Source organism: Martes martes, assembly GCF_963455335.1.
Source record: "Martes martes genome assembly, chromosome: 1".
Taxonomy (NCBI): domain Eukaryota; kingdom Metazoa; phylum Chordata; class Mammalia; order Carnivora; family Mustelidae; genus Martes; species Martes martes.
In genome coordinates, this window is record NC_137888.1 from 123,396,742 (window position 1) to 123,419,152 (window position 22,411).

At 46.8% G+C, this 22,411-nt stretch overlaps 1 protein-coding gene across 1 annotated transcript; it reads left to right on the plus strand.

The window, feature by feature from the left end:
* The first annotated feature begins 63 nt into the window (after positions 1-63).
* Positions 64-21,405, plus strand: NME9 (NME/NM23 family member 9). The gene is made up of 12 exons (XM_080818425.1): positions 64-196; positions 430-583; positions 5,570-5,627; positions 9,624-9,727; positions 10,792-10,863; positions 12,495-12,611; positions 13,895-13,970; positions 16,051-16,133; positions 16,487-16,579; positions 17,549-17,703; positions 18,957-19,093; positions 21,134-21,405. Exons 2-12 carry the CDS (start codon positions 551-553, stop codon positions 21,196-21,198), a joined length of 993 nt encoding a protein of 330 aa, XP_080674551.1. The 5' UTR covers positions 64-196; positions 430-550; the 3' UTR covers positions 21,199-21,405.
* Positions 21,406-22,411: the final 1,006 nt, after the last annotated feature.

The following is a 22,411-nucleotide window of genomic DNA, read 5'->3' on the forward strand; positions in this document are numbered from 1 at the left end:
TTGCGGGGGCGTGGATTACGCGTCAGCAAGTTTGTTACCTGGACTACAAGCCACCCCACCCCCACGCGCTGTGTTGCCCTGACGACTGTGGCTGGGTCGCTGCAGAATAGATTGGAAATTCTCTGCATTTTGAGGACCGTGGATCTGTCGAGGGATCGTTCGCGGTGGCTCAGTTTCTTAGGAGTATATTGCAACAGTAGGGATAACAGGGTTGTATGCCTTTTCCTGCCCGAATTCCTCGGCAGGCGCTCCGAAGCGATAAGGGCTGCGTAGCCGGGCTCCCCCACTCCATGCTGGGAAGGGACTTTGCGGAACCCCCCCCCCCCCCCGGCAAGCCACGACCCTGCGGGCGGCAGGCTCCGCTTCCCCCGTGGGGTGTTCATTTTGCATCGGGGCGTTTATTTGCTGCTACTTATATTTACTTTACAGGGACGGGGGCTTTGTCTGAAGGAGGATCTGGATTTGCTGGTCTTTGCAGCGGTTTGTCTCCAGGCTGCTGTTGGGAACAGCCCGAGTCAGAAGTTAACAGGGCTTCTGTCTTTGCAGAGCCATGGGCAGCAAGAAGAAGGAAATTGCCCTGCAGGTAAGCCTCAAGGGTCGCTTGCTTCTAGCGCTTGGTTGGGGTAGGGGTTGAGGAGGAGTGGAAAGAAATGTATAAAAGTGATACTATTTGCCAGCAGTACGTGACAGACAGTGTTCTAAAACTTGAATATTGTACCCCTCCATCTTAAAGGGAAAAAAAAAAGAAACCAATCTTTTCTCGACCCCCCCAGTGACAATTTTTGTGCCCTTAAATATAAGCAAACATAAAATGCGGTATAAGCTCTTTATGTTTATAGTGCTTATGCAAACATAACCCAAACATGAATTAAAATAAAACTAAAAACTCAAGAAAATAGGAACAAATACAATTCGATACTGACATATTTTTTGTTGAAATATAAATACAGCTTGCTTCGAGAATATGTAGGGTTTTTTGAATCTGGGCATGCGTCTGTAAATATGTGCTCTCTAGAGACCCAGTTCTCCCACCACTGCCCTTTGCAATCATTTGTTTATTCAACGAATATGTTTTGATATTTTATGTGCTACACATTTGTTGTATAGAGGGCTTTCCTTCATTTGCACCTGGAACAAACGATTCTGTAAGCCAGCATCTGCTTTTGTTCCTGGTTCCAGACAGGAAGGAGTGCTTTGCCATAAACAGATCGCCTGGATGGCCTATAATACGTGCACATTTGGAAGCAAATTTCAGGGTCTCCTGGTCAGTTTGGCCCATCTGGACACGCATTCAGGTGCCCGCTGCGGAGCAGAATGACAGTGGTCTTGAGACACCTGATTTCTCTTTAATTGTCCTTTGTGGCATGGGCACTCTCCATGCGAGTTTCCAAAGCCTAATAACTTAAAAAGGGAGAAATCAATGTCATTGTAAGGACAGCATGTACTAGGAGAGGGTGGGAAGCACTTTGGACTGAATGTCCAAAGACCTGATACAGTTCTTGACTCTTTTCTTAGTCATCTCTGAGACTTGAGATCAATCACATAACGTCTCTTGCTACAGCTTGCCCATCAATAGAATGAGTGAACCATCCCTTAAGGGCTTTCCAGCATTGGTACTCTAGTACTCTGGAGTTATTTAACTTTTCATATGTCTACATTCTGTCCGTAAATAAATTCTAAGCACCTGGACCTATCACTTACTGCTTTGTGAGTGACTTCCTCAACCTCTCTGAGACTCCAGATCCTTTATGCAAACAGGAAGGATAATACAGAGCCTGCAGAGTTGTTGTGACAAGATTCCTTTAGGTATTTCAAGGCTGGACTGATTGCTGTCTGTAGTGGCTCTAAGATTTTTGCCCCATATGATTTTTCATTAGTCTACGCCCTGTGTCCCCTTTGGGAATATTTTTTGGTGATTTCACAAAAATGTTATTCCCCAGGGCTCTGAATTCGATGTGGTACTCCAAGTAAGTACTCCACTTACTGAAGGATGTGAGCATTGCCACTCTACCAGATCAGCTCCTTTTTTTTTTTTTTTTAAGATTTTATTTATTTGAGAGAGAGAGAGAGAGAGCAGGGGGAGGAACAGAGGGAGAGGGAGAAGCAGTCTCTCCAGTGAGCAGGGAGCCCGATGCAGGGCTTGAACCCAGGACCCTGGGACCACAGCCCAAGCTGAAGGCAGATGCTTAACAACTGAGCCCCCCCTCCCAGGTGCCCCCCAGATCAGCTCCTTGAAAGCAGTGCTCTAGGGTTTGCCAGTCCAGGAACCCCTCTTTTTGAGTAAGACTATTTTGGGCTCCTTCTGTGACTGAAACAGAAATTACAGGACATCAAGAGATGGTCTGGCTAGAATGTGCCACACATTCCTCATTCATTCCCGACCAAATGTAGGGCTTGGTGAAGTCAGACATTTTCCATACTCTCCTGCTCCTGACCTGTTCCTAAGAGAGATTCTTCAAGTGTTCAGAGTCCCGGCCCCACTGCTGGTGAGGGTTATCCCATGACAGGGGTGTACCACAGAGAGTTGCTACTGACCAACAGCTGAGCCATGGGAAGTGACTGTTTGGGGGGGGCACACTCTTCTGAACCCTCTGTCACCTTCTTCAGGACTACAGGTGTGAGCCCAGGATGATGTTGGTCCAACTCTCTTAGATCACTCAAAGCATCAAGAAGAAGACTGTTGTACTTTTTCACTGAAACAAAAAGTATGGAGCTATGATTTCTTTAGAAAGATGGATCTTCAGCAGAAGATTTGCAGGTATTACATGTCTCCAGCCCTTTTAAAGGAACAAAGACCTCAGCATACCTGTATTAAGAATGAGTGGTCATTGTCATGGTCTCTTGATTTTTATGGTTTTAAATAATCCCCACCCAAACTTACTTATTACAAAGTGAAAGAGAATAATTTCACAGTGCCGAAGACTGACAGAGCACCTTAATCAAGTGATCCAAGTGCACATCAGCAATAAGGGGGCTGATCGAGACTGCATGTCACCTGATAGGACACAAAGAGAGAACACTCTTCTGCTTCCCTGACACTCCACCCCAAGCAACCAATTCCAACCAATCCAAAGATGCACAGCCTGAATCTAATCAGGAAACATCAAACACACCCAAAGCGTTGGACAGTCTACAAAAATAACCCTCCCATAGTTGTCAAAAGTGACCCAGAGGTCATGAAAATCAAGGAAAGACTGAAGAACGATTCCAGAAAGCAGTTAATCCAGTATGTGATTCTGATGAGATCCTTTGCTATTCAGGACATTATTGGGATGATTGGTAAAACCTGAATGGGATCCAAAGATGGCATAGTGATACTATATCAGTGTTCACTCCCTGACTTTGAGGGTTGTTTTGTAGTTAGATGGGATAATGTAGAAATTGACAAGCTCGTTCTAAAAAAATGGAAATGCAAAGGATCAAGAATAGCCAAACAGTTTTGGAAAAGAGAAACAAATATAGAAGACCCACACTGCCTGATTCCAAGGCTTATTATAAAGTTACAGTAATTAAAGAGTATGGTCTTGGCAAAAGAAGAGAAAATAGGTCAATGAAACTGAATAGAGTCCAAAATAAACCCATGCTTATGTGGTAAACTCATTTCAGCAAAGATGCCACAGCAATTTAATGAGAAAAAAAAATCCTTTCTAGAAGTTTTGCAGAAACAACTGTACCTCTACATGGAAACAAAATTAACCTCAATCCTTCTGCACAATATAGATAAAAATTATTTTCAGATAGCTCATGGACTTAAATGTGAAAGCTTAAATTATAAAGCTTCTAGAAGAAAACAGAGGAGAGCATCTTTCTGATATATATATAATATGTTATTAGATTATGTATATATTGATTTATATTATATATTGATCAATATTGTATATTGATATATAATATATATATTATTAGATTGTGTATATATATTGTGTGTGTATATATATATACATAATCTAATAATAAAAAGACCAACAATCGAATAAAGAAAATGGACAGACCAATGGTCACTTCTCACAGAAGACATATAAATGGCTGATAAGCACACTAAATAGTGCTTATTTTATTTATTTATTTTAATAATAAATACCTTTTTAATAATTTTAACAATAAGCATTATTTAATAATTAATAATGCTTAACACCCTTAGTCATCAGGGAAATGAAATTACAGCCACAATGAGATACCCATTACATTGCCATTAGTGTAGCTAAAATCTAAAAGACTAACATTACTAAATTTTGGTGAGAATGTGGAGCAAGCAGGACTCTCATACCTTGCTGATGAAAGTTTAAAATGGTACAACCGCTTTAGGAAAAGCCTGGCAGTTTCTTATTAAACTACAAACAATTACCCTATGTCCCAGCAATGCCCCTCCTAGAGTATTTATTTACTGAAGATAAATGAGAATGTGAGCACAAAAGGATTTAACAGGAATGTTCATAACTGGGGCGCCTGAGTGGCTCAGTTGTTAAGCCTCTGCCTTTGGCTCAGGTCACAATCCTGGGGTCCGTGGATTAAGCCCTGCATTGGGCTTTCTGCTCAGTGGGGAGCCTGCTTCTCCCTCTCCTCTCGGCTCCTGCTCTCTCTTGCTATCTCTGTCACTGCCTCTCTCAAATAAATAAAATCTTTAAAAAAGAATGTTCATAAGTAGTTATTTGTAATAACTCCAAACTAGAAGTGACCTAAATATCTATCAAGCAAATTACGATACAGCCGTACAATGAAATATGCTCAGGAATAAAACTGACAAACTACTGACACTCAACCACATGGATGCTTCTTCAAACATAACACTGAGTGGAAGAAACCAGCACAAAATAATAGGTGCTATACTATTCCATTTATAGGCAGTTTTATAATAGACACATCTATTGTGACAGAAAGCAGATCAGTGATCACCTGGGGTGAGGAGCGGGGGTGGAGGGGTGACAGGGAGGAGACAGAGGAACTTTCAGGGATGACAGGAAAGTTCTGTATTGTGAGAGGGGTGTGGTGACCTGGGTTGTGTGCATTTGCCAAAACTCGGCGAACTGCAACCCTTTAGTTCTGTGTATTTCACTGTACATAAATTATATCTCTAGAACATTTAAGAAGACCAAAAGAAAAAACAAATGAATACCTTTCTGTATATGAATCTAGATAAATGTCAAAACTGGATTTGAGTGAGAACAAAAGTGGCAAAAAGATCTCTAGAGTATGATATTATTTATGTACATTTTATGGACCCAAAACAATTTTATGTTTTTATTTTTGCACAAGCAACAAGAAAAAATTATTTTAAAAAAATGACTGAGATTTCCTTAGGTTAGTTATTCGTGTGGATTGGAGGCAGGAAAAGACAGGAGGAGAAGGTAGATTGGGGAAAGAAGACAGTTTGAGCCTGTATTTGTACCTATGTCAGAGAGGGAGGGAGGAAGAAGAAAAGGAGGGAAGGGGGGGAGAGAGGGAATGAGAGAGGGAAGGGAGGTAGCAAGAGGCAGGTAGGTAGGTAGGTAGGTAGGTATCTGGAGCAAATACATCAAATCCTTTCCCCATCCATGCCCTCAGTAATAAAGCCTTTGTTCTTTGACCTTAGGTTAACATCAGCACCCAGGAGCTTTGGGAGGAAATGCTCAGTTCCAAAGGACTAACGGGTAATTTAAGTTTTTAGACTCAACCTTTTCAAAATTTCTACATAGCATATTGAACCAGGAAGAGAAAAGCTGCAATGAGCACCATTTTCCTATAATCTTGAGTTCCATAAATGAAGAACCGAGTCTTTGTGTGTGTAGATACATCCGACTTACACATCTGTTAGTACGTTCAGTTCAGGAAAGCCATCAGGACTGCTGGCCAACAGGGCTCCCTTGTCTCAGAGCTGACTGTTAGACCCAAGGGTTGTTTGGTGTGAAGGAATGAAAACCTCTTCTGACTGCCTGAGACATAAAGGGGAAGGTACCGGAAGGAATATGGGGACCTCTTGGAACTCAGGGGCTGGAAGGAGAGCCAGGCTTCCCAAGGGGCTGGAACCAGGGACTGCCCCGCCATTAGGATACAGCATAGCCACTGTCCCCTGGGCCTCTTCCTCCCTATCCTCTTGTATGTTATCTATCGCAATTTACTTAGTAGTTTTTTAAAAAATTAATATTTATTTTTAAAAAGATTTTATTTATTTATTTGAGAGAGTGAGAGAGTGCAGAAGGAGAGGGAGGAGGTGACTCCTTGCTGAGCACAGAGCCCAATGTGGGGGGGCCTGATTCCAGGACCCCGAGATCGCGACCTGAGCCAAAGGCAAACGCTTAACTAGCTGAGCCATCCAGGTGCCCCCAAAATGAACATTTATTATCCCACAGTTTCTGTGGGTCTGGAATCCAGGTGCTGCGTTGCCTTTGGTTTGAGATGTCTCTGGTTTGGGGTCTCTCACCAGGTCTCTCACCAGGCTGTGATTAAGGAGTAAAACAGGGAACGTCAAAGCTCAACTAAAGTTCAGTTTGCTTCTAAGCTTGGTCATGTGGCTCTGACAGATCTTAGAAGGTCATTTCCAACTTTGTTCCTGTGACTGTTGGCAGGACTCCGGGCCTGCTGGTTATTGGCCAGAGACATCAAATTCTTGCTATCAATTTCCCCACAAGCCTACTTATAACACAGTAACTTTCTTCCTCCTGAGGAAGGGGGTAGGGGGAGGGAGAGACATACGTAAGTCAGAATCTTTCTGTCACTGAATTTCAACAGTGACATCTAATCGCTTTGCCCTACTCTGTTTGTTAGAAGCCGGTCACTAGGCCCGGCCTGCACTCAAGCACAGGGGCTTACCTCCCAGGAGACAGGACTCCCCCATCTTAGAGGCTGCCAGCCACATCAGCTGCTGCTGTTCTTTTCTTGTCTTCATTGACCATGCGTATCTCTGGGCTCCCTTTCTCTCTCTGTATCTGCTCAGTTCTTCTCCCTATAAATACACCTGCTCGGCAAGCTTGTGTCTGCCCTTATCTCTTCCCAGTGCCACCCGCACTGAGGGACTTCAGCTTTTGAGGCCCCTACCCCTCTCCTCCCCCATGACTCAGTTTGTCTTTTCCAGCCCCTTCCCCCACTGTTCCCGGAGATATGTCCTGAGCTCCAGTTCAGTTTCCTGAACATGCCACAAGTTTCCCCACTTTTCCACTTTTATCCGTGCTGTCCCTGCTCCCTGGAATATCATGACCCCCAGGCCCAGCTCCAAAGCAGCAGCCTCCTTGCATGAAGTCTTTCCAGAATCTCTGCGTGGTCACTTCCCCCTGGGAGTCACCTGGGCATTTGGAGTGGGACTCTGTCTCCCCCTCTCCGCCCCAGCACACGCCCAGCTTGGTGTGGCCCCTGCCTGGAGGAGCACTCACAGCTTTCCCCCTGAACTCGAAACACAGGGGCATTGTCTTTTTCCTCTCCGTCTCCAGCAGACTTGCCCAGGCCTGGGGCAGAGTGCAGGTCGCACTGATCCGGCAGCGTGGGTGGGAGTCTTGCCACATTCAACTACCTGAGGGATTACATAGCTTTTTTCATGGTGCCAGGTCTCAACTATTTTGTCTGCATGTCTCATGGGTGCAGCTGGAGCATGGCTGTAGGGCAAAACAACCATTACTTCTGTTTCTTTAACGGTAGTAAGAAAACTATTACTTCATCACATTTTGAGAATTTGCTGTGTCCCAGGCACCCTAGGTGATCACAGCTGACATCTGCTGGGTGTGGATTCTGTCAAGCCCTGCTCTAAGCATGCCAGGGAATTGCGTCTTCTGGGGGCAGCAGGAGCTCGTCCTTCCCTTCTTATTGGGCAGTCTTGAGGAAGCTATGCTCTTCCTTCTTTCTAGAGCCAGCAGACATGTGCTTCCAAAGTAAACCTCCATCTTGGAAGTCTCGCCTTCTCCTGGCTCATTTTCCCCTGCCTTCAAATAGGCAAGTCAATTCAGATTTACACGCGTGCACACACACGCCTTTTCATTTTCTCTGCCATGTCTTTCCTCCCAGCTGTCTTCTCTGTTTTGCTTCCTGTCTTTCAGTCAAACTCTTGATAGACTTCCTCTCCAGTCCTGCTCTCTCCCCCATAACCTTGTGAAGTATGCCTTTGCTCCACCACTGCTCAGACAGCCAAGGACTATGAGGGGAGATGGGAAGCTGAACTAAGGGTGCAAATCCTGAAGAGAGATTGGTGAGCTAATGGGACCCCATTTTTTCCCCCAGTGGGGTGTGAACCTGCTTTCGTTGGTGGGCCCAAACACAGGCTCTCTAAGTCTTCAAAGACTTTTTCCTGGCTTGACCCAAATGATTTCTTCCCCCATTACTATGGTGTATTGAAATCCCCAGACCTCTCAAGTGTGATGCTGTTGTCCTCAGAGAAGCCCAGAGCTTTAGCTTCCATGTGGGTGCCCAGGAGGCCCAAGTCTGCCTCCATCTCTGCTGGTGCCTGGCTACCTTTGAGACCACTGGCCTTAGATTCTCTTGTTTGTACTAGAAACCCAGCGGTCTAGAATCCATTTGACATTTTTCCTTCCCCCAAAGGATCTCTCCCTTCCACCACCCTGTTCTTTTCCTCTGCCAGGCTCCAAGGTGGAGTCTTTTCCATACCCATGTGACTTTCCTCACCTGTCTTTCCCTTTCAAAGTCTGTGGATTCCTCCCTTCCTCCCCTCCCGCCTGCACTGCCCCCGTGCCTGGCTTCCCCATGCCTCCCATACCCCACTTGGTTCTCAATTTCTCCCTGCAAAACTGCGCTGCTTGGCTGAAGCTAACCAGTACACCTGAACCCATGCATCTCACTTCTTTCCTGGAGTAGTTGAAACAGCATGCACTCAGACGAACCTGGGATCAAAGCTAGGTTCTACCACTTGAGAATTCAATTTTTTTTTCTTTTCTTTTGTACCTTGGGTTACTTACTTCACGTCTTTGAACTTCACACAATCTAGCACTAGCTACATCGTCATGATGGGGCTGGGCATGTCCTGCGTGTGCCTGGTACCCGTGTGTTGGCTTTGCTTAGCTTTCTCACAGGCCCTGTGGCCTCTTGCAATCAGACCAGAGGGTTTCCTCACGCCCAGTCCTGGCACACTCCATAGACTGTGACTGACAATGAAAAATTATCCGAGTTTCCATCTAGGTGTCTAGCAGGTATACTTTTCAGGAGAATGACATTGATTTTATAAAGTAAATAAAACTCTCCTTTACCCAAAGAAGTGGCTTTTAATTCATCAGGGGAAAATGGCAAAACTGTGCTTATTATCAAAGCAGCTAAGAGTTGATTGTAGGCTGACAGGCCACCTACAGTGACCTCTTTTAGAATAGATCATTTTAGTACAATTCAAATTTATTGAGGGCCACTCTGTGTCAGCCCAACCGTGATAGTAGCCTGAAAATCACTATAGGGAAAGGATCCCTGTAGAGAAAACTGCTTCCTACCACACTTACTTCATTATGTGTAGAGTTAAGAACACTGAGTTGTAAGCATGAGGGGCAGCTGTGTCTCCGTGCTGGCTCCCACTCCAAGGGGAGAATAAACCCTGTGAGCCATTGAATAACCCTGCAAACAGACGTGTGCCTGGAGGGGGTTCAAGTTTGCAGGGGTAAGTTTTACCTGACCTGGAGATTGCTGGTGCTCACTAAATGTTCCTGCTTCTTGGATGCACACAGTTGTCGACGTCTATCAAGGCTGGTGTGGGCCCTGCAAACCCATGGTGAGCCTCTTCCAGAAGATGAGGATTGAGGCCGGCCTGGACCTCCTGCATTTTGCATTAGTAAGTTCCTCACTCAGCAGAATGCCACGCAACACTGTAAAATAATTAAACATTTAAAAGCGGGGCCAGGAAACGTGAGCTGCCCTTTCCAGATCATTGAAAAGGCATCGGTTGTGAAATTTTTGGTCATCAGTTATGAAGCTTTATGGTTTCTTCCATGATGAAGGATTCCTACCCCACCCCCACCCGCCTGACAGTCACTGTGAAATCAGGCATCTCTTGACCCTGTGCACAGGGAAGGGGTGTGTGTCACCCCACACGTGAGCATGCCATGGCTTCTGTCTGGCTCATGAACCCTGGGAACTCTGAAGTCTTACTCTCAGAGCACACAGTTCCAAGAGTTTTATGCTCTGCTCCATCACGGGGAGCTTCTAGCCAATGTTTACTTGGATCGATGTATGGAAATGGGAATAAATTCCAGGGAAGCGTGTGAGAGACACTCGGATTAGAGGTTCTAGGAGAACACAGGAGAAAAGACACTTGTGCTCACCTCTCAAGGACTCGGCACTTTCTTCACGGGGCGTCAGTTCTGATACCTCTGGGGAAAGTGTGCAGTGGGAATGCCTGCCCCCGTACGGGCTTTCTCAGGCTCGGAAGGCAAAGTCTGAGGACCCTCCCCCTCTGTGGTTGTCGGTCTTGGCGGCAGCAGGGTGGCACACAGAGCAGCAGCTGGCTGGGGAGCAGGAAGAACCTTGTTTCCACGTTGTCTTATTCTTCCAAAAAGCCCCCTGCCAACAATTTTTACCAGTATGTCCACAGGAGAGTTATTCTGATGAAAAGACATTAGAGGGCGAGGCATGAGAGCCTGCCAGGGCATCCTCTGGGGCAGACAGTCACAGTGTAGCCTGTGAGTGTGTCTGTGCATGGGGCGGGGTGTGTGTAAGAGGGATATGTGTGCGTATATACACGGGGGTGTGTGTGCATGTGTGCTGTGTGTTTATGGTGTCTACGTGTGTATATAAGTGGTTTGTGTCTGTGTGGGTATTGTCCTGTGTGGTTCTCCCACCAGCATGCCCCTGTGTTCCTGGCACCCCAGGTCCCCCCTGACAGCTTGTTTTCTTTAGGCAGAAGCAGATTGTCTTGATGTCCTTGAAAAATATCGTGGGAAGTGTGAGCCGACCTTTCTGTTTTATGCAGTAAGTACGTCTGCAGAACCAGAAACACATTACAGATCATCAGGGTTCCATCTCACCGAAAGTCACCAAGAGGCTTCACTGATCCAAATGAGGGACTGCTTTCTCCTTAACTGCATTTGTTATTTGGGGTAGGAAGAGGCATGTTTACGTCATGGTGATGCAGGTGCCTGCCTAGCATGATGGCACAGCTTGCTGGCAGCGAGGCCTGGCACGACGCAGCTCCCGATGGTCCCTCTGGGCCCGCAGCCTTCCTGGCCGGCTGTGCATGGGAGAGAATAGGAGTCACTCAAATGCGTCTGCTCCTTCTGACTCATGCTCACGCTTGACTGATGCTTCACGATCAGAGAGCAAGGTCTTCAAGATTTCCTCCGCCACAGAAGGAAGCTTTCAGCTCACACACTCTAAGGGGGTAGACAAGCTCCACGTTCTTTATTGAATCGTAAGATGTGAAGATATGCTTCCAGACATTCAGAAATGAGAGCCAAGTCATTCTGTGTTTTGGAAGAGAATTTGGATGTCTTTGGGAGTGACATCCATGCTCTGGCCCCATGCCCCTCAGGGCCCACTGCCTCACTCCTGGCTTCGTAGCTTAGGTTACCTGCCAGGCCCTGAAGGCAAGTGCCCGATATGCTCCTCCTGACTGTAGCCCCCTCCTTGTACAGTCAGGGGAAACTGAGGCCTACCCACCCACCTCTCCTGATAGCCAGGCCAGGGTTGCTGAGTTTGGAGACCTTCAGATTCCTGCCCTCGGCACCCCCGGTTTCAGAAACTGGAGGCTTATGGCGAACATTATCTGGGTGTTGATTCGTGATGGAAGACTGGAGTTAGATGCTGAAACACGGGGGAAGACGGAGGGAGGAGTGGGAAGGGGCCACAGTGACAGCAGAGCACAGGCAGGGAAATGCGATCGCTGGCGCAGGGGTTCGCTTGCTTGCGCCTGTAGTGATGAGGGCATGAATCATACTGGGGATGTGTGGGGGCAGGTGCCAAGGCAGTGGGATCCATCACAGCCTCTCTTCTGCAGGGCGGGGTGGGAATGGGGAGGGCCTGCTCTCTACCAATTTCTGTGAGTAACAGGCATAGATTGACTGGCAAGAATGTTAAAGAAGGAGACTCAGTCACCCCAAACACCACCTTCATGGTGAATGAAGCTTCCTCTGACCACCCCATATGGAGCTGGGAATCCATTCTTGCTCTGAATGCCAAGCATCCTGTACATTCCCCCTCTTCAAGCAATGATCTTGTTCTATGGTGATTGTTTCTTTGATATGACCACCTCTCCCACTTGACTTCCTGTTCCCTGAAGCAGGCAACTATGGCTTTTCACATTGACTGTTCATATGCTTTGCCTCTGTCTTGGCGCTTGGCAGAGTAAGTGCTCAATAGGTACTTGTTGAGTGGACGAGCCATGACTAGGCCACCCTTAGTCACTCACAGCCTCGTTGCTCTGCTCCTCCCTTAACTAATTCCCTGTTTCCCTGAAGGCAGTTCTGAAAGGAGAGGCATGGGGGAGAAGGCAGAGAAGTGGACGGAGGCCTCGACCTTGGACACTCGCTGTCTCTTGAAAGAGATGAAGATCTGTGAAGATGAGTTCAGGTGGTTTGGGTGAGCACGTGTGTTCTGTGTTCTAGGGTGGAGAGCTGGTGGCCGTGGTTAGAGGCGCCAATGCCCCACTGCTGCAGAAAACCATCCGAGAGCAGCTGGAGGCTGAAAAGAAGGTTCTGGCTGAAGGCTGCGAGCGCAAAGTGGTAAGGAGCCCTCCTGCCAGGAGCGAGCTCAGTGTCTCCCTACCCCCACGAATTTTCCTGGAGTGCTCAGTGACATGTGTCATTAAATGCCCACCCTGGGGTCCCTGAAGGTTCAGGGGGAGGCAGTGCCCACTAGGGCATACATGCATTTTATCTTATTTTATTATTTTATTTTGGATTTTATTTATTTATTTGACAGAGAGAGTGAGCGGGGAGAGGGACACAGAGAGAGGGAAAAACAAACTCCCCACTGAGCAGGGAGGCACATGCGGGGCTGGATCCCAGGACCCCAAGATCAGGACCAGAGCTGAAGGCAGACACTTAACCGACTGAGCCACCCAGGTCCCCCAACGTGCATTTTAAAAACTTCTTTTAAAAAGTCACCCCCTTCATCCAGAGCACTTGAACTTCTTTTATCCATTTCCCATTCATCCCCCACTTCAATTCTTAACAGGGGTTTCTGGACCCCTGATAATGAGTTCAGAAATGGAAATAAAGTTATGGAGTAGAGTAGTGGGTAGAGGTGAGCTCTCTCCTGGTGACCTGCCCTTGCCTCCCATACCTGAAAGTTTACCTGCAATCCCCAAGGGATTATTTAATTTAGAAATTAAGCTGTCATTCACATGAGCAATAGGATCGGCATGGCTTGTGATTTTGATAAATTATTTCCGTGACAGCACAGACTACAGTTTCTCACAAAAACTTGGCTGCCATTGAACACTGACACCAGCGTCAGACAGAGGCATTTCCTGGTGCTTTGAGCTTCTGTCCAACGAGCCTTAAAGTTGTTCAGTGTTCATTGTTCAAGTTTTCATACTCACTTTCAAACAGTAAAGCCCTGTTTTTATAGGACGGATTAGAATCAATTATATTTTTTGCTGAAAATTACACATGCTTGTGCCCCCTCCAGGGGGAGATGATATCTGTCTTCACGACTAACGTGCCCAGCGGAGCCAGTAGCTAAGGATCTCCCTGTGTGTCTTCTGGCCGACTCCCAACTTCATCTTTTCTACTTGACGCTTGTGGAAATGGGCCGAATCTAAACCTTAAAGTCAGCATGGATTTCCTTGTCTTCGAACACCCTCACCCCCACAGTCATCTGGCTACTAAAAAGGGTCTTGTAAAGTTTCCAAGGCTGATGGTCTTGACTCCCTTTTCTTGGTTCTGCATTTCAGGCCTTTGCTTTTTTTTTTTTTTTTTTTGCTTCTGTTGGTTTCTGGAGGCCATTGTGGTAATTTTAATTAGCTAACTACTTTCTGTTTGTGACCAATTTGTTGCTCTAGATTAGAGATGAGGCTCTGTCTGATGAAGATGGATGCCTCTCCCACGACAAGGACATCGGTGACAACGAGGATGTGGGTGAGTACAGAACCACTCAGCAAGGTGAGAAGCAAAGGCTAGAAGCAAAGGACAATCAGTGATGTGGGCAATCGGAACTCTGGGAAGATTAACCCCAAAACATTCTGTTTCCAATCACCTGACTTCAAACATACTGTGTCAAATCTCCCTTTTGCCCTTTCTTGCCATCGTAGGTACCTTTCACAGCTTTCCAATCATGCTCAACTGTAACAGGTATGACTCTTAAGGCAATTACCTGGCATCAGGAAAAGCCCCACCTAATAAAAAGGAAGACAGAATTTCAAGTAATGATGTTGGTGTTTCCTGGCTCTTTGTTTGAGTTAAATCGCTCATATCTTTTCTTCACCTTTTTCTGAAGGGTCCAAAAGTCAGGAGTCCTGGGTGTCACAGTTATTCCTGAACCTTTACTATGGGAAGAACAACTTGACCTGACAGCAGGGAAACCAGAACTTAGAAGGTGGCTTGTGACAGTAACTGAGATGCCAGGGGAAATCAGCATTAAGCTCAGGAACTGAGTTGGAAGGAGAAGGAAGATTTTTATTATTGCGTGAACCAGACAGGCTGTTCGTGTGGAGATAATGGAGGCTGTTTGAGCTGGGATTCTAACAAGGAAAGAGGCACAGTTTGGAGAGCAAAAAAACTTTGTGTGAAAAAAATCAGTGTTTTGGCTTCTGCAAGAAACAGTTGTTACTGCCTTTTTTGGATGATCTCCTTTTCCCTCCCTCATTATCTCCTCTCAAATCGAATCTCTCTACCTAGAAAATAACATAAAATCTGCTCTTGCGCTTGGCCTTCCTCTCCTCCATGCCTGAGCTTCCTGAGCTCCCTACTCCTTGGGTACCCCTCACCTTTGGCTCCTGCCCGACCTGTTCCCTGGTGCTCATGGGGCACTGCTGACCTTCTTGGTGCCAAACCCAACACATGGTGTCCGGTCATATCCTACAGCCTCTCTCTGAGGACTTGGATGATGTCGACTGTACCCTTCTTTCTCCAAACCCTTGTCTCTTTCTTGTTTTCCTTCTACATCTCTGGCCTCTCTGCAGCCTCCCCTTCATTGATCTTTTCTCATTTGTTCCCCTTTCAAGCTGGAATTTTCCAGGCCCTGATCTGGCCTCTTCTCTTCTCACCTTGTGTCTCTAGGGGATCTCATTAATGGGTCATCGTATAAGGGATTTCATTTTACGAGTCCCTTAAAGACTAAGTATTCATGGGATGTTAGAAATAAAATAGAAAAATGGATAATCTGTTGCTTAAAATGATTCACGTTTTTGCAGTACCCATGTTTTTGAGATTTTCAGAGTAGGAATCTCTCCTCAAATGCAGATGTCATGTTTCATTGCCACACAACTGATACAAAGGTTGAGAACTGAAAATAGGCTATGGGGGATACAGAGTCTGTGGAGAGGACAGGGAGCTCACCAAAGCCAAGCTGATACAAACAGGAGTACAGCAGGGATGGGCTTATGGACTGGACACCGAGCCCCCTACAGGCCTGAGCAGGAACTGTACTCACACACCACCTCCGCAGGGCCTCTGGACACCGACCAAAGGACAACCATCAGGACATTGTTCAGGGAGCTATGACTGATACCTTGGCTCCAAACAACGAGTCTCTGGCGAAGTAGCCAGAGGAGTGAGAAGAGAACACAGTAGATAGCACTTAGAGGCTCCAAATCAGGGGAGGTGACAGGAAGGCACAAGAGAGGTCAGGCCCATGTTGCCTCTGCTCCAGTGCTCCCCAACTCCAAGCCAACTCTTTCAGTTGTTGCTGGGCTTCTGCTCCTGAGTGGTTGGTCTCTGCTGTCCCTTCCCTTCCTCCCTCCCCACCTCCACCTCACTCCTCTTCTCCCAGGTTCTTGCCTCTCTCCGTCCCTTGGAGCCAGGTGGAGGGTGAGGTCTGTAGCCTGACCCATGCCTCAACTAGAGTCCAAGTGTGCAGGGGCACAGCCCAGAGGCAAGCAGGGGAGCCCTGGGAGCTGTGTGCAGAGGCTGCATTGTCCCTGTGGATGGCCCCCCGAGAGCCTCAAAGATGGGTGCCGGGAGCCCAGCGTCTGACAGCACCATCGTCCGCTTCTTGCAGCTTCATCAGGGGAGACCTGCACCTTGGCCATCATTAAGCCAGACGCAGTGGTCCATGGAAAGACTGATGAGATTATTATGAAGGTAAGAGAGACCAGGCTTCCTGGACAGACTGCCCTCATGTCTCCTCTGGTGGAAAAGCAGGGGCGGGACATCGAACAACAGTGTGCTAATGGAAAAGGAGGTGTGCTAATGGAAAAGGAGTGTGCTAATGGAAAAGGAGGCCGCTGAGGAGCTCCAACCAAAATGCCAGTTAAGTCAATGACACATTTTATAGCTGTTTGGGACAGGCACGATGAGGATGAGGGTCTTCGCTGCCTTTAATGTTCCCTTTCCCATTATCTTTTACCTTTCAGCACATTTAAATGTGAATTTGGGCTTGATTTTCCCTTTCACAACATATATATAATATATATATATATATATACACATTACAGATCCACGAAGCCGGTTTTGACATTTTAGCAAATGAAGAGAGAACCATGACAGAGGCAGAAATGCGACTTTTCTATCAGCACAAAGCTGGAGAGGTCAGCTCCTTTGCTTCTACATGTCCAACACACTCTCATTTCTTTCTCTTTCTCCACCATTATGTTCATAGATTGATGTTAGTTTGGGATAAAATAGAGTATTACGAAGAATAAGAATATGAGCAGCCAGAAGGCCATGATTTGCTCTTAGAATAAAGATTATAGTGTGTGTCAGGTAAAAAGTTCTTTGGCTGCAAGTAAGAGGTTTTGATTCTAACTTAAGTGATGACATGAAGAATTTATTGGAAGAATACTCCATAGGTCCCAGAACTGAAGAAGAGAGTTGAAGGAGTTGAACAAGAAGGTGCTGAGGAGAAGAACCAAGAGAGTTGTAGGGAGCTTAGGAGCAGAATCCCATGACCAGTCACTTTAGGTGCTGCTGTTGGACAACTCAGATTCAACCACTTTCCACTCACTTCTGCTTCTGCCTCCCCTACTTGGGATACTTGGGATGGAGGCCTAATGGACCCCGCTTGGTCGTAGCCCCACCTTTCAGGTGAGGTGTGTGTGTTTAGTGGCAGTGGAGGGGGTGGAGAGGCATCACCGTTGTCAGCCAGACTAGGCCAAGTGACCCGGGGAAGAGCTCTCCCCAAAGGAAAACTGTTACTGGAAGCAGGAGGAAGAGTTGCAAGGCACTGCAAAAAATAAGTCTTAGCTACACGGCACCCCATGGTTATCCAGCATCCACATGATTTCCACACACACGTCCCTACTTAACTTGTTATAGTCTCTCATTCAACCCCAAACACATAAAATACAAGTCTCATTTTCCTGGTTTTGCCTCTGCCTGGGTTCTCTGTGTGTTGCTGGTCACCACCACCCTTCCCATGGGCCCCCCCCATGGGCATGGTGGCTGGTGGCAAGGCTGCTCACTGACCCCCTCCCTTCCTGCAGGTGCTATGGGCCCACTGACCCACTATAGACCCCAGGACCCCTGCCCTGGGTCACTGTTTCCTCTCCCTGTGCTAGGAGGCATTTGAGAAGCTGGTTCATCACATGTGCAGTGGACCGAGCCACCTCCTGATCCTCACCAGGCCTGAAGGCACTGAGGACGTGATCACTGCCTGGCGAACGCTCATGGGGCCTTGTGACCCTGATGTAGCAAGGAGGGAGCAGCCTGACAGGTGATGTCACCAGCTGTGGTCTTTTCATTTGTCTCAAAACCTGCATCCAAAGAAGCCCAGAGCCTTGCTCTATATTCAGCCCCAAATCCCCGTTACATATATTTGGAGAGACCCTGACCTCTTTGTTATCTATGTGAGGAGACCCTGCTATCCTCACTCTCTGATCCGGTCCTACAGTTAGGGAGTTCCACAGTGTGGTCTCAGAAACAAATACAACACTCATCCAGGAAATACAGATTACAGGGCCCTGCCAAAGTCTGCCTAGTCAGAGACTCTGGGCAGAGCCTAAGGATCCACCCAGGGTGTTCTGAGGCCCCCTGGATTCTGAGCACCTGGTTCTGAACTTTGCACGAGGCTGCCTTGGCCCTGTATTTAGCCTGGCATCAATGCCAAATCCACTGTGTCTTGCCTTTGAAGCTGAGAGAGCCCCAGTGACCAGAAAAGAAATGAGCAAGAGACTAAGTAACTGCAGTTGTACTTTGCAGTTGTAGGAGACCAGAACATTCATACGTGGGACTAATAAAACAGCCCAGGGTTCAGATCCTAGCTAACCACATACTCGAGTAAGTCCTTTCTCTGAGCCTCAGTTCTCATCTGTAAAATGGGGTTATGACACCTGTCCTGGGAGTTGTTAAGAGTACTCCCTAGGGCCATACATTAATCCCTCTGTGCCTCAATTTCTTCATCTGAAAAATGGGTACTACAATGACTCACACATTGATGTGAGGATTAAATGAGCATATGTACGTGTGTGTGTGTGTGTCTCTGTATATGTATATACACATATGTATATGAAACGCTTGGAACAGTTCTTGATGCAAAGGAAGCCCTGGCAGTATTAGTGTTATCTTATGGGGTTATTGAGGAATTAACGAAGCACACCTACATCGAGCTCTTGGCAGGGTGTTCGTCCCTGGTAGTGAGATCAACAAAATGGCAGCTCCTGAGCCTACACCGTGACTCACGCATATTTAAACTGAGAATTGTGACAGAGTGTCCTTCACAGAACTGTGGCACAAATGAAACGGGATCGTGTATGTGAAGTACTTGGCAACATGCTCAGCACACCTTCGTGATGAAATAGATGTCAGCTACTGTCCTTGCTGTTGTTCTTGGCATTTCCAACGCAGAGAAAGCCGTTTCACAGAAGTGCAGGGGGCTAACTGGTTGCTGGTGCCCATGTTGCCGGAGAGCAAAAATGCTTCTTTTCAAATGAAACAATTGTTTCTTATGCATTTTGCCAATGTTCGCAGTCTCCGCGCTCAGTTCGGCACAGAAATGCCCTTCAATGCAGTCCACGGAAGCCAGGACAGAGAGGACGCCAGCCGAGAACTGGCATTGCTCTTCCCCACATTTAAGTTTTCAGATGAAGTTCTAGAAGCCTCTCTATGTAAGTCATCAAGGCAGTTTGTCTTTATTAAATCTGCACTGAGTATTTGGGGGGGATAATAACTATGTGGTAACTGAGTCTTCAATCTAATAAGGTCCTATTTGATAAAGAGGGGCCATTATATAACTTTAGCAGTAGTCCTAGTCTGTTCTGTGTTTTCTCAGAGTAATGATGTTGCTTTTTAATCTTCATTACCCTTTGTTTTTTTCTGCATTCTTACTTTGCAGTCATATTTTCATTGCAAAGTTACTTTGCATTTTCTTGTGGAAACCACAGGGAAAATGTAACTAGCTTACTAGAACCCTGCTTCAAAGACAGTTAGAGGCCAGATTTCACTTCCTCACTTCCTCTGCACTTCCCAAACCTCATGTCAGGCCCTTGGGGGTGTTGCTGGTCATGGAGCATTATACAAAAGGACCCTGAGCCTGCTGTGGTTCTTGTATCCCTCAGCCCCCACATTTTGGGAAAAGCATGCGAGGTCATCTCCACCTCCAAATCTGGGTGAGAAACCTGAGAGGTCCAGAGTGCATGTGACTTACCCCACTCCACAAGTAGAACTAGGCCTGGCCCCTGATGCTCCTGCTGCCGAGTTGGGTATCTGTGGTCTGAGCCTGAGGTGAGGTGGGAGGGACCAGGGGGTGAGTATCCTAGGAAAAGCAAAGGATATGAGGGTGGCATTCCTGGGAGAAGGCTGCATGTAGATCTGAAATGGTAACATATTTGTGCACCAATGTTTGGGTTTTAACCAATATACTTATCTAAATGTTTGGTATATTCAGTGTCCTCAGGATCTGAATCCAGCTGAGTGAGAATAGGTGGTCTGAGGGCACCGGAAGAGGGGATGGGAGCTGGCCTGTGCTGGCCCTCATTTAATTCTCGTGGATGCTTGCTGCCAGCCAAGGGGCGAGCTGGGTGCGGTGGTGGGGTGTAGAGTGGAGAGATCACGGCAAGTATGGTTTTATAGGGACCCGGTTGACACATGTGAGTGTGTACTGTGGTTCTTCAAGGCCATTCCTCGGCTGGGAGGAGATCTCACTCTGGTGACGAGGGCCTGCTTTCCTCAAGGAACCTGCCCTCAGAGAGTGCCCATGATGTATTTCCTTATGTGTCCAGGGTCATGACACATCTTCATCCTTTTGGAGGGGCCATCAGAAACGAGTGGTAGAACTCAGGGCCAAGTCTGGGGAAAGAGGCGGAGCTAGAGTGTTGGGAGATCACGAGCCTGACTTTTGGGCCCCAGGTGATAATGAGCTATGGGGACAGTTCCACAGGGGTCTGAGCCCAGAGACATCCCAGGAATAAATGCCCAGCCTCCTGAGAACATGACTCTGAAGCAGCCTTGTAAGGGTGCTGATGTGCTGCTCGTCTGATGTGTCAGGCCTTCTCAGTCATCAGGAGCAGTGTGCTTCCAACTTACCCATCGCTTTCTCTGCTAAGTGTCAGGGATCAAGGGCACTGGAGACAAGATCATCCTGGGTTTGAATCCTGACTCCGCTAGTTATCAGCTGAATAGCCTCGGGAAAGTTATTTACCTTTCTGGGACCCAGTTTCCTCATCTGCGAAATGGAGATAATGACAGACCCATTATTAGCCCCATAATAGTATCTCCACAATAGTGATCTTCCCCACAGGGCTGTTGTGAAGATGGAAAGAGACAAAGGATATTGAAGTTCTTAACCTGGGGCCTGACACATTGAAGTCCTCAACATATTACTCATTCTCCTGATTTTTTTTAAAGGTTTTATTTTTAAGTAATCTCTACACCCAACATGGGGTTCGAACTCACAACCCCAAGATCGAGTCTCATGCTCCATCAACCAAGCCAGCCAGGTGCCCCTCATTCTCCTAATTTTTAATTCCTGGTCTGGAACACACCTATTAGGACCTTTCTCTGCTGTCCCTCCCACCCTGACCCCTCGCTTCACTGTCTGTGATGTACTTAGATCCCCTTTTCCTGCTGCCTTGTGGATGGTGAGTGGGACAGAGGACAGGAACAGGGTTACGTTTCAGAAGTCCTACAGAACATCTGTCATCCCACAGGCCACGGGGCTGAAGGAGCGGTGGGCCCCACTGAGGCACGTTGCTTCCCTGAGGACACGGACTGAGAGGCTGGGCTGCTGTTCCAGAGCATGTGACCAGGGGCAAGACCATGAGATGAGCTGTCAGTGCGCTTGAATCAGCCACCCATAGGACAACTCCAGAATTGGAACTCACTCTTTTCAGCACCAATACGTTTTTGGTTTAGTTATGTCTTGTGAACAATAAAAATAGTATATATTTTCTTGCCTTATTAAACAGTATATAAAACAGGGTTTTTTTTTGTTTTGTTTTGTTTTGTTTTGCTACCTCTGGGATTTTATAAAATAAATGGACATCTGTTTTGGTACCCTGGTATGATATGGTGTCATCACAGAGGATACTGAGTTACATAGGACAGTGTTTCCCCAAGAACTAATCTACTCGGTGGACTAAATAAGTTTAGAGTGAACTTGGAAACAGTGCAAAAAGATTGGATATAACACTTCTAGGCATATGGACATGGAGGCAGATAGAAATTGGCTTTAATCTTCCTGCTGCCTACCCAGTCATGGGGACAGTCCTGCAATGCTGCCCAGTTGGCCACCCGAAGCTCTCCATGCATCACGCCATGTTCATAAAGAAATGCTTGGGAGGGGCGCCTGTGTGGCTCAGGATTAAGTATCTGCCTTCGGCTCAGGTCATAATCCTGGAGTCCTGGGATCGAGTCCCACATTGGGCTCCCTGCTTGACAGGGAGTCTGCTTCTCCTGCTGACCTCTCTCCTCTCATGTTCTCTCTCTCTCAAATAAATAAATAAATAAATAAATAAATAAATAAGAAATGCTTGGGAGTTACATTTGGAACCAGGAGTCATCTGATTTTCTTGATGCTCCCTTTCCCCATTTCTTTGGTTTCTGATTCTGCTACTGCCTAATTTTAAAGTCCGAGAGCTCCCAGTGGAGCCAAGCTGCCTCTAGCTTTCACTAAATCACCTGGTTGAGCCATCCTTCCATGGCTCTGCCCCTGAGGTTGAACATCTCATGAGATTCTCAATAAAAAGTAACTATTATTATCCCTGTGAATATTAACATGGATAGCCATTCCCTCCTGCTGGTTTGGTCTTTGGTCTATTTGAAAATTCACTAAGCCCAGGCATCCACTTTCCTTTCTGAGGAAAAGGCTATGTTCTACTCCCCAAGGCAAATGTTAGCAACTTCCTTTCATTTGCTGGTTTTCTCCAGAAGACTTTGCTTGTGGCTTGAAGTTCTTTAAACGCGCAGTTAGCTCCCAGAAGACTGCT